The 12,237-nt window shown below is 46.6% G+C and overlaps 2 protein-coding genes across 2 annotated transcripts; one reads left to right on the top strand and one right to left on the bottom strand.

The window, feature by feature from the left end:
* The first annotated feature begins 1,376 nt into the window (after positions 1-1,376).
* Positions 1,377-4,523, top strand: smim15 (small integral membrane protein 15). Its single transcript, XM_056593010.1, has 2 exons — positions 1,377-1,480; positions 1,985-4,523. The coding sequence occupies exon 2, from the start codon at positions 2,004-2,006 to the stop codon at positions 2,226-2,228; it is 225 nt and encodes a 74-aa protein (XP_056448985.1). The 5' UTR covers positions 1,377-1,480; positions 1,985-2,003; the 3' UTR covers positions 2,229-4,523.
* LOC130384331 (NADH dehydrogenase [ubiquinone] 1 alpha subcomplex assembly factor 2-like) lies at positions 2,939-9,972 on the bottom strand. Its single transcript, XM_056592453.1, has 6 exons — positions 9,951-9,972; positions 9,781-9,843; positions 9,667-9,696; positions 6,757-6,846; positions 5,681-5,721; positions 2,939-3,942 (listed from the first exon to the last, which is right to left on the bottom strand). The coding sequence occupies exons 1-6, from the start codon at positions 9,970-9,972 to the stop codon at positions 3,700-3,702; spliced, it is 489 nt and encodes a 162-aa protein (XP_056448428.1). The 3' UTR covers positions 2,939-3,699.
* Positions 9,973-12,237: the final 2,265 nt, after the last annotated feature.

Here is a 12,237-nt window from a genome sequence, read left to right on the forward strand (position 1 = left end):
TTGTTTGAGTTTAAAGGCGGGGACTAATCCATGGGCGGGCTCACAGTTTCCCACAGGCGCAAAGGGGGCAAAGGAGTTGAATATTTTCTTTCTGAGCCAGTGCTAGCAGCCTCTCCTTTCTTGAACGACATCTCCGCGGGTTGTTTTCAAGGCCTCGGTCAAGGCCCCTCAGCTGTCAGAGAAGAAATATTGCGGGATCAAGTGTAACATATGAACATGTTTAGCATTGGGGGTTCACTAGACATAGGCATACATAGCATACAGAATTAGTAGGCCGTAATTGACTCTGCAGCCCCTAATCCGGAAATAGCCAAAAAAATAAAACAGCCAGGATTCTTTGAGGTCGGGCCAAACTATCGGTTTGACGTCCAACTGTGATGACTTGCTCTCATAGTCTAGTGAAGCCTGTTACCAACAAAGCTGGCGAGCGAAGCCACATTTACGAGCCTCCTCCCTGATAATGTATACCATATACGTTTTATCGTAGCTGTGGTGGTCTACTATTTGCTTCTAGGGGGAATAAAGTCTGGGGCTGGGCTGCAGCTGCATTTTTCTTGAAATCTTCAGACACCAAGCTGGAGACTTGCAAAGGCTTGTTTGGATGCAAAAAATAAAATGGCTTTAAATTATTGAATGTCTCGGTTTGAGCTATGTCTGGTGCCGTTTGAGAGAGGGAGAGAGAGAGAGAGGGAGTTGTCTGTGTTTCCAGCTGCCCCTCTCCTGGCCCTAGGAATAAAAGGCTGGCCTTTGAACTGTTCTGAAAGTGATCCATGCCTTATGGACAAAACAGATGTGTCTTAACCTGATTTAGTTTCAATACTTGCCCACAGGAAGCTCACAGCAAGCAGGTCCTCTTTTGTTATGGTAGTCATCTTTCTCAGCTCAATCGTATATTAGAGGAGAAGAGCTGTGTTTTTTTTTTTAATGTTTTTTGGTAGATGCATCATCCTATCATATCCTTCAATATATTCTTCTGACACTGGGGTTCGACACATAATTAGAATCCCCTGTCATATAAAGAGCTTTCTCGTTATACTTTTTACACACACAATATATATGTTTAGTAAGAATTCCTACATTTGACATTTCCAAAACATGCATATTTATTACAACAAATGTATTTTATTGTTATTATGCTATTACTATTGTATTATTGCACTAGCCTAAAAGGCGTATTAAGGCTCTAAATATTAGCCTAGCATAGCAGCATACAAATATAATTTAATAAAATCAAAGAATATCAAACAAAGGTCATTTATTTAAAAGAGGAGTGGTGTTTCATTACTTTTGAAGGGCTATTTCCAGAGTGTATCCTTTCATCCATTATTTTGAGGCCAACAGAGAACTACAACTCCCATGTTTTTAAAGGGCGCGTCATATCCAATCACGAGTTGACACTGTGTGACCACAGTTCCTGGTTACGGGCGGAGAGAGAGTGGCTATATACGAGCTCCAATTTAAAGATCTGTTATTTCAATAGGTGAGTGCTTTCCTCAACATTGTATGTATATAACGCCGCTGACGAAAACTACAACACATTTCCCATAGGCTTGCATCATATGGGGTGGTTTGACTTGGTCCTAAACTCCTTTTGTTCATAGATTAGTGTAGGCCGATTCTGACGGCTAGATTAGCTAGCTAAGTTAGCAAACTCTTTTCGCAAGTCAAATGCTTTTGGAGAAGAGAATCCTTCAAGTAGTAGTAGCTTTATACATTTTAAGTAGCTTCAAATTTGACACAATTTTAGTCAGACGTATTTTAATTGCTAGGATATATTCCATTGGTTGGTCTCATATCGGCTATCATTTCCTGGACCCACAGCGTTCTCCTTCTCGTATCTTTGAGAAGAGCTCACCTTCTGCATCTCTTTAAAATATTACGCGTTCTGGTGTTCCTTGTCCGAGACCGCCTCCGATAGGAGTTGTGTGTAATATATTTTTCCCTAGATTAATTAATGATAACCGCTTGTATCCGCCACTGACAGGTGCTGAAAACTGTTGACCATGATCGACGTGCGAGGCTGGGCGGAGTACGTGGTGGAGTGGGCTGCCAAAGACCCCTACGGTTTCCTCACGACGGTCATACTGGCTCTCACACCCCTCTTCATTGCCAGTGCGCTGTTGTCGTGGAAACTGGCCAAGATGATTGAAGCCCGGGACAAAGAGCAGAAGAAAAAGCAGAAACGTCAGGAGAATATTGCAAAGGCCAAGAGGGCCAAGAAAGACTGAGCCTCTGAGAAGGGCACGGAGGGATAAGCAATAGGAGGGAGCTAAATGGCCTGGCCCACGGCTGTATTTCCCTCCCAAGTCTTCCAGCCCCACTACCATTGCAGGCCCACAAGGCAGCTTTTGTGGGAGAAGAAGAGGAAAAATGCCCACAGGGCCCCAGGGCTGACAGACAATACTGCAGGGACGTGGCGCCTCCTCCTCCCTATGGGACTCTTGGTAGCAGGAGCACAGTGGTCATCTGTATAATTTGTTTCCGTGCAGAGATTCACTTTACATTGCAGCTGTTGCATCACCTTGCATTCCCTTTTTACCATTGATTTTGTTGATTTGATTGCATAGAAACTCGACTGGAAATGTCATTTTCTTCCAAATTGAAAGTATTATTACCAAGTGATTTTAATAAAGTGCTGGTGGGTTATAGTTATCTCTGGGCATTTAAATATAGAAGTGGATTACAATAACATCCAAGTGTCTTTCATTGTAAAACGTGGTGTCTCAAGCACCTTGTTGTGAAGTTAATTAAGGAGCCCTGAAGTTATGCTACTGGTGCAAGCCATGAAAACCCCCCACCACTGAGCAAGACTGATTATTTTATCTATTCCATCACCCTTTTTTTTCATCAGATCTTTCATTCCGATTTGTAATCAAGTGAAGTAATTTTCTCTTTAAGAAATTCATTCAATGACCACTGGAGCTGTAATAAGATAATATTCAGTTAATTTATCTATATATATATATTTTCATTTACTGTTTTACCACCAGGTTTGAGTGTGTGTAGCTATTTCTAAATCTACCCTGCCCTGTGACAGTGACATGGATAGAATTGAGTATTTAATAGAAATTGCCCATCACAAGTTATGATGTAGTGATGACAAGTGATGTCTTTAATATTCTTGCTTTATCCAAGAAAGTTCATTTTAGAGTGATCCATTAACCAACTATTTGAACTTCAGAAGCATCAAGCAGCACATTTATGGTAATGTTCTTGATAAATGAACAATGATTTATTTTTGGAATTGTATTAATTTGACTTATTTGGTGTAAAATAACTAACACTAACTGCGCAAAAATATATTTATTGAAGTAAGATAAAGCTATTGTCAATTGGATCTGACTGTCAAAATACACAAAACCATTATCTACATACAACCAACATCAGCAGTGTCACAGAAACAGCCTTTCCTTCGATCAAACCTAAGGAAGTTCTAGTACTGAGGTCTATAAAACAAACTGATTGTGGTCCATGTCCAAGTATTTGCCTCTTTCAACAGTTCTGATGCTGAGTGAAATCACTGGTTATAAAATTAATAACTGGTTTTGTTCTTTTGGTAGGGGCACATAAAACATGCAGTGATTTGGTTGCAATTATTTTTGTTATGATTCAACCAGTTCACCAATCAGGCTTTCCTCTGACAAATAAGAGTAATATGTATGCCTTTCAAAGAAATAACCGCAGTATAGGTTTCAGTCTTTATTTCTTGGCATTGGGCGTCCAGGAGCCAGGCTGGAAGGTGTTTGCGTCGCTGGTTGGCTCCTCGCTGATCTCCGGCCTGCCGAAGCTGGTGGAGGAAGCGTGACCTTTGACTGCGGTCTGGGAGGGAGTGGCCAGCAGCCCTTCTTCATATGCTTGACTCTGCAGTAGCAGGTCCCGCTCATCTGCATCTCTGGCTTTCTGTTTGATCTCAACTCTGTAGCGCTCGTTTTTCAGCAGCTCCTAGAGAACAGAAGAACAAGAGAAGGAAAGGGTGCTTTAGTTATGAGCTTCACTCATATTGTAATCAGGTTTGTAAAATGCTCTTTATTCACAGAAAATAAGTTAATTTACTGAATTCAGATTAAAGACACAGATACATGAATGTCAAATTCTTTCAACCTCACTCCAGTCATATACCAAACTTATAGACACACAAACAAGGAGGGATCTACTCAAAGCCGACAGGCCTTCACACAATGCTTCCCTTTTCTGCAACCAATAGAACAAAATAAATATATGGTAAGTGGCAGAGTGACATGGAGACGGACTGAGCTACTATGTTAAACTGCTAAAAGTCTGATACAGGACATTGAAATCTGTGGATAAATATTTACACTTTGTGCTATAATTGGCCTGAGCATGAACCCAATCCACATCCATGAGACAACTACCGGATGTTACAATTGCCAAAAACAATTTTGCTGCACAGTGATACATTTTACAATCAGGAAGACAGTTACTATGGTAGCAAATACTGTCTGTCCTACTACAAGAGAAAGTTGCCTGCCGATATTTCAGAGGAAAACATAATGAGCAGCTTTCACAAAATCAGAGAATTATTGTACTGCAATGGACAGATGGACTGGCGTTTGGAAAGTAAGCGTTGCAGTTATACAGACCGAACAGTCATGTCTGCTGACCAGAGGGAGCGCCAATGTGCCAAGTGAGGAAAAGATGAATAAGGGTTTACCTCAATTACTGTCAAAAAATTGGCAAATTCTTGAACGTATACATTACAAAACGACAACAACTGGAATGGTATCACCTGTTTTAACTTACGGAGAAGAACAACATGAAAAAAATCAGTCCTTTAAAAGGCTAGCATAGCAGACTTGTGACCAGAGCTACCGCTAGTCGAGTGATATTAGCCTCTCCCTGGCACAAAGGGCCAAAAAGGAAGAGAGGATTGGGCATAATGCTGTTGTGTGTTGGCAGTGCTAAAAGACTGGAAAAGAGAGGGGAGAGCCGTGGCCAAAAAGCGCTGCTTTGGGAATGGAGACAAACATACTGAGCTGCTTTTCCAGCCTGTTAATGACAGGATTTAATCCAATCAATTTATGTCGGCTTGGACCGGGAAAAGAGGGAGCGCGACAAGGGGGTAGGGGTAATGTGCTGGGAGTCCAATCTTGGCCACATGAACGCTGTCCAGCTGTCGATGGTTGCTATTGGGCAGACAAGAGGCAGAAAATTAGAATAGAATGTTCTGGCAATGGCGTGAAGGGATGGCATTGGCCAGTGGCAGGAGAGGACAGAGAGAGAGAGAGACAGACAGAGCAGCCTAGGTATTTGGCCTCTGAGGGATTTCCCATAGTTCCGCATTTCAGCGGCCAGACAATAAAAAACATTCTCATATTTTGAAGGGAAAGCTGCCATTTCTATTCAGTAACCTTGCAGAAACAAAGGCTGTAGCAGAGTGGCGTGCCTATGCCGGTACATGGGAAAGTAGGACAGGTTTAGTGAGCCGGGCCTGGGGTTCAGAGGCTGCCTGTGCTCTCAAGACCCACAATCACCGCAGTTTATTTTAACACCTGTCTTGCAAAGAAGTTCTTGGGCTTGGCTGGCAGGAGCCAAGAGAAATCAAATCAAAGTCTTTCCTTTTCTCGCCTTCCCCCCCCCCCCTTCGTTCCTTCCTCTTATTACTGCTTTTTCCCCTAAAGCCCAAGCACCGTCACAGCAGGTACACTGCAGAGGAACACACCTCGATGGAGGGGGGCTCCTTCCGTCTGCCTCGGATCCAAGCTGGGAGGGGGAGAGGGAGAGAGTGTCAGAGGAGAACAAGCACATGCTGCACTAACTACGCCGTGCTGTTGTACGGCGGTGGAGGTAGCATCCTGAAGTTCACACAGATTTGGGGTAAAAATAAATGGTAGCTTTTGAATTGATAAACTACACCCCCTTCCTGTCACTACCCCTCAATACCTCTGCCCTGCTTCCTTCACCCTACATCGTCTCCTGCTTTCGTTTCTCCTAGTAGAGCTCACTCTGTCATACTCTTTTGTTTCCATAAAGTAGCTCTCTTTTTTTGGCTGAGCTGGCTACATGGCGCAGATCAGGTTAAAGGGAGCCAGAAACGGGGGAAAGAGAGAGAGAGAGAGAGAGAGAGAGAGAGAGAGAGAGAGAGAGAGAGAGAGAGAGAGAGAGAGAGAGAGAGAGAGAGAGAGAGAGAGGAGAGAGAGAGAGAGGAGAGAGAGAGAGAGAGAGAGAGAGAGAGAGAGAGAGAGAGAGAGAGAGAGAGAGAGAGAGGAGAGAGAGAGAGAGAGAGAGAGAGAGAGAGGAGAGAGAGAGAGAGAGGAGAGAGTTTATACTCTTCCTGAAGCTAGCTCAGGGACTCTAGGCCCTTTTATCCTTTTCTTATTTGCATCCTGATGAAAATGCATGAGAGATGGGGCCTGACAGGATGAGGGGGTTAAGGTGGATAAAGCCGGTCTGGGGCGAAGGAACACTTTGTAGGAAAAAAATTAAAATACCTCCGCCAACGCCCTTTTCCTGCTGATTTTTAAGGATAATCGTCGATTTACAAACAAAACCGTTCCCTCAGCCATTCATCTAACAGTATAAATATGCTTAATCAATTCTTAACTAGCAAATGTATTTGAGAAGGATCAATGGCTTTGTTTTATATATTCCGTTTGGGGTGTCACTGTAGTAATAGGTCACCCGTGAGTGTAACAACACTGTACTTGCTATTGCTATTTGAATTATGTTTCTGCTGCACGTTCACATGCGATTCCAGACAGGCCGGCTTTGAACAGCAGTGTTGGGAGCAGAACATACCGTCCCACTCTGAAGGAATGCTGCCTTCCATATACTCATATTCGTTAGGGTTGGCAGTCTCTACCATCCGCTTGGCACGGACACTTCTTCCTGGGGAAACACAGGAAAGCATAGATAAAGAGAGGGAGGGTGCGGGAAAGAGAGCGTGAAAGAGAGCGAGAGAGAGGAGGTGCGCAGGAATGATGCAAACGCAACACAAAGAACACAGTAAACACAAGGAAACAGTGCACACACACATATACACGCACATTTTCACACCCTATCTCACTGTTCTCTCTGACACACACACACACACTCACATAAATGTGCACGCTCATGTGCACAAGCACACACACACACACACACACACAAACACACACACGCGCACGCACGCACAGATGACAGTGGTGTGACAGGCCATGGATGATTACCTTGTGGCCCTCGGGCCCTTCTCCTCAGATCTTTTCGAGTGGCTCCAAATCTGGGCTAAGCCTTTATGCAAATCAGTCCCCCCTTAACCTACCAACCACAGCCCCCCTCACTGACAACCTCTTCCAATCAGAGAACTCGGGCTAACAATGCCCTCCAAAATCAACGTCAAGCCAAGCAGGAGACAAAAGGGGTCAGATATCACAGGGAACAGGGGAGGGATGAGCTGTGTGGAATATTAAGTGCTCCCTCCTCTCTCTGCCTCTATATACGGCCGACGCGTGCTAGCACTGAGGCCACCTCCAATTATTTTGGCCGTATTTGCTGATTGGACAAGTTTGCCTTGCCGCACAAAAGACTCGAAGACAGAGGTAGGGGAGGGGACATAATAATACGAAAGGGACGCAGGGCGGGATAGAGGGAGGGAGGGAGGAAGGGAGGGAGAGGAAGTAAAAAAAAGAAAGAATTATGTTGTTTGTTTTCTGTTACAGAGGGGTCTCCAGAGCTTCTGCTTTCAGCAGGTGAGACGTCCGTCCGTCCGTCCGTCCGTCCGACCTCTCAGGTAAATGATGAGGCAGAAAGGAGGAGTAGCAGGAGAAAGATGGACGGAGCAAAGTGATGATGCATGGCAAGCGAAAGAAAGAAGAGAAATGGATGGCCGATGGAAACAACACGCTCCAAAACACAGACAATCTGTCACGATTCCATCACGGTCTCTCTGCAGCTGACTGGACATGGACAAATGGAGGCGACCGCGACCGTGCGCACGGCAGACTGATGGCCTTAATGTTTACTTCACATATAACAGATAGCTAAGGCAGGGGGAGGAAGAGTGATGGGAAATTGACAATGTGGCAGTGCGTGTGCGCACGTGTGCGTGCGTGCGTGTGCACCGTGAACCCCTCCTGGCAGTGTTTTGCATCCTTCCCTGTGCGGGGCTGCCTGCAGGCTACAATATATGCACTTGCCACTGTATTGTTTGCCATTTTCCCCCCCAACTTTGTTTCCAATTAAAGCAAAGGGAAATGTTATCTCTGTTTATGTTGAACAATGTATTTTTTCCCCTTAGCTAATTTCTTTTTCTTTTAAGGGCTCTCTGCGGACGGATCATCCATTCAGTGCTTTCTTCAGCCCATACAGTAATCAGGTCATCTAATTAGGCTGCTTTACCTCTGCCTGGGTTCCCACTAGGTTGATACCATAGGGCCTCTTAGGCTCCACTTCCGTACCCATAGATTTATTTAGGGCAGAAACTCTGCATTTTCTTCTTTAACCTTATCATCTTCCAATTCAGCTGCCTTCACCAACATGGAAATAGCTTTCCTCGGTTGGTCAATTTTTTTGCATGTTTAACTTTAAAAAGTCAATCTGAAAACCCCTGGGACAGTGGAAGACCGACGCAAGTACCAGCGGACAAAGGAGTGTGTGTTCTTGGGATGATAACAAGTGCATTTAGCAGGTATGCTAATTATAAACAGATCCTCTGGGTACACATGCGAAGCAATCCCTAAAAGCAATACACTTAACAGCAGATAATGCCCAACTTAACATCAGAAAGTAAGGCGCACTCGGCTCTCGTCCCGCTCTCCTCCTTTCACCGATCTCCATTCTCTCCACTAGGCTGCCTCTCTCGCTCTCTCTCTCTCTCCCTCTTATCTCGTTGCTTTTGCAAGCATGACTAACCTCCTTCACCGTGGCTTTATCCCTGGATATAGAATAACAAATATGTACATATATTTATGAAACAAGCCTGATCCTCCCACCACATACAAACTGGGGAGGGGGTCTCGACCGTCTCATCGGGGCAAATTCTGATTTGTGACTATAGTTGTTGTTTGTGTGTGTGTGTGGGTGTGTGTGTGTGTGTGGTGTGTGTGTGTGTGTGGGTGTGTAGAGGGGGTTAGCCTACATAGTCCAAGGCTACATGATTTCTTCTTCCAATTCAGAAGAAACAAACCTTCCTTTCGAGAAAAAAGAAAGTGCACATACAAATGCATTAGTATACTGTGCACCTTGCATTCAATTTGGATTTCACAATCCAGACATTGAGCAGAACCCACGTGCTCATGTGCCTTCAATCCGGCGACAACCTGTACTGGCTGCGAATATGCATCCCTCATTCATTCAGTCCTGCCATAATGTCGCATACAGAGTGAAAGGCATACCCTTGTTTTGACTAATGATCCCGGGCCTGATGCTGGAGTCGGTACCTAACGAATATTCCCCCTCCCGTGTATGTGACAAACCGTCAGGAGGGTGGGGCCCTTCTTTTCCATTTCACAGTTCAGAGCCGACGCTCTCACCCTTACTAGACCTCCTTCCCCCCCTCCTTCGCTGCCGGTCTCCGAGACCAGGGAGATGGGGAGGGTTGGGTGGTGTTGTGTGTGTGTGTGTGGTTGTGTGTGTGTGGTGATTGTGGGTGTGTGTGTTGTTAGAGCGTTAGAAGCTCTCTATCTCAGCATGCCCCCCTTGGTGACAGGGTCCTGTCTTCCCATCACTCACTGGGAGAGAAGGTAGTTACCACTAAAATCCCTAAAGCACACAAACACAAGCACGTACACCCACACCCACACCAACAAAGCAAACACACACACACACACACGCGCACGCACATACATGCGGGGGCCTGGCTGGAGAGCACAGGCAGATTAACCTGAGGGACAGCAGTGAGGACGCTGCCTTTAACCGGGAAGGACAAACTGAGTGCGGTGTCGGGGATGGGGGAGGGGCCACGAGGCAGCAGGAAGTGAAATCCCACCTCATGAATATATTATGAGCCATCTCACCTGTCTGAGGCGCAGGACTCATCGGCTGTGCCTAGCGATGAAACGTGTGGGGGAGGGAGGGGGGGGGGGTTAGGATAGAATGAAGGGAGGCAAAAAGGGGGAGGAGGGGGATGGTTGAGGGGTTGCCTTGGCAGCGGATGGGGAGCCAATGCAGATGGCGTGCAGGCCTATCCTTCTTGTTCGGTCCAGTGAGGTGTTGATGCGCCTCTGAGGGCTGCTCTTTGAACCCTGAACACACACCCTCTGTTAAACTACATCCACCCTGCATCAACCACACACACACACACAAACACACACACCCAACACATACACACAACACACACACACACACACACACACACACCACAAGCAACACACACACACAACACACACACAACTACACAGCACACATCACACACACACAGTCCCAGAGGTGAGAGGTGCTGGGAGGTTTTTCAACCTCCACAATGTCATTCCTCTTCCTGCTGTCTCTCGCCCTTTCCCCCCCTCTCCTTCTGCACACCTGTTTGTAGGCAAACTGCCTTTGATTGTGGAGGTTAGCAACGAGGGAGCGTGCTCTCATTGCTCCGTCAACCAGAGAGACAGCACCATAAAAACCAAAATAACACCATGCACATTCTTGTGTGGGCAATAGTAACAAGAACAACCTGCCCCGTACCAAGATACTAGCCTAACTTCAGCTCGCCTACTTTGCAGGCAGTCACTTGAGATAAAACACTTTTTCTCTCCCCTCCGTTTCAGAACAGAATAAAATGCAGACAAAGCCTTGATGTTCACAGCCCTGCAGTCAGCACCGACCCGCTATGGAAAGGTACGAGATCAAAAAGACCAATCATTGCCCAATCTGCTCCATATGTTTTTTGTGAGCTAGCTGGCAGTACCTGGCATATGGGTTTGGGTATAGCAGCCAGTGCGTGTCTCCCCAGCCGAGTGGGTTGATGGGGAATAGAGCAAGCCGATGTGCAGTGTAATGGGACAGCTTATGAAGACAGAGGGATCCGCCATGTGCAACCCAGTTGATGCATGCTGCTCACGCAGGTACCAGGGCTGACACACTCTCTATCTCTTCTGTCTGTCTGTCCTGTCCTGTCCTGTCTGTCTGTCTGTCTGGTCTGCCTGTCTGCTCTCTCGCTCCTCTCATCAGTCTCTCTCTCTCTCTCCTCTCTCTCACTCCTCATCTCGCTCTCTCTCCTGCATTCCAATCTTCTGGCCGAGAAGAAGGAACCTAAGGTAGGTTGTTGGGCCCGTAACCATGGTAACCACACTTAGCCCCTAAGCCTAGTGACACGGGATGAGGTTTAGAGAGAGAGAGAGAGAGGGCGAGCCATTGTTTTGAATCACTTTCTGGAGGGAGAGAGAGAGAGAGAGATAGAGGGGTACTGAGAGAGAGAGAGACGAGGAGGCGGAGCTTTAGCGGCAAACTAGGCCTGCTGCGGCTGGCGTTAGTTTTTTATTCAGCCCTCATTCTGTTTGTCCTTGTTGCCGTCAATCCCACAGAGGCTGGAGCGACTCAGAGGCGGAGCGGGGAGCGGAGAATTATTCATATCAGTGAGACGACTCACCGGAGAGAATGACCCGTAGCTTCCCTTCGCGTGCTTCCACCCCCTTTTGCTTCTTCTTCCTGGTGTGTTGTGCGCAACACGGCACGCACAGCACAGGCTAGCCAGGAGATGGCCGGGCTCTTGTCAGGATGTTGTGGTTGTCTCCTCACCACAGCGGCTCCCCCCCTCCCCTCCCTGGGCACCTCCCTCCCTCCGTTCAGGCCCTGCATTGCTGCTTGCGATGTGAATGTCCATACGCTAGCTGTACCACGAACCATTTCCTTTCAACTCGTCCACTCTCATTCAGCCCCCTCTTTTCTCCCCCCTCTCCATTCCTATCATACTGCTGGTCTCTCCTCTCTCCCTCCCTCATGACAATTAGCTAAGGCTCCACCTTGTTCTCGTCCGTCCTTACCCCACCCATTGCATCCACTCTACCCCCCCCCCCCCCCCCACCTGCCCCCATCCCGTACGTCTGGATCCCTCCATCTCCTCTCCCACAACGGCACCCAGCCCCCTTTACACCCTTTCCCTCATCACTGCAGGTTTCAGGCGTCTCCTGCCGACTGCTCCACTGGCCTTCAGTCGACCCAGCGCGCCATGACAGACGTCAATGGGAGAGAGAGCATTAGATGCCGAGGAATACACATCTTCGTTAATCCAAGAAAAAAAAAAAAAAAATAGTTGATGGGCTTGATCAACTGTCCGGACCACTGTACCGTGACTAAAAGCTATTAGATAGATCC

This window comes from Gadus chalcogrammus, chromosome 6, assembly GCF_026213295.1.
Source record: "Gadus chalcogrammus isolate NIFS_2021 chromosome 6, NIFS_Gcha_1.0, whole genome shotgun sequence".
NCBI lineage: Eukaryota > Metazoa > Chordata > Actinopteri > Gadiformes > Gadidae > Gadus > Gadus chalcogrammus.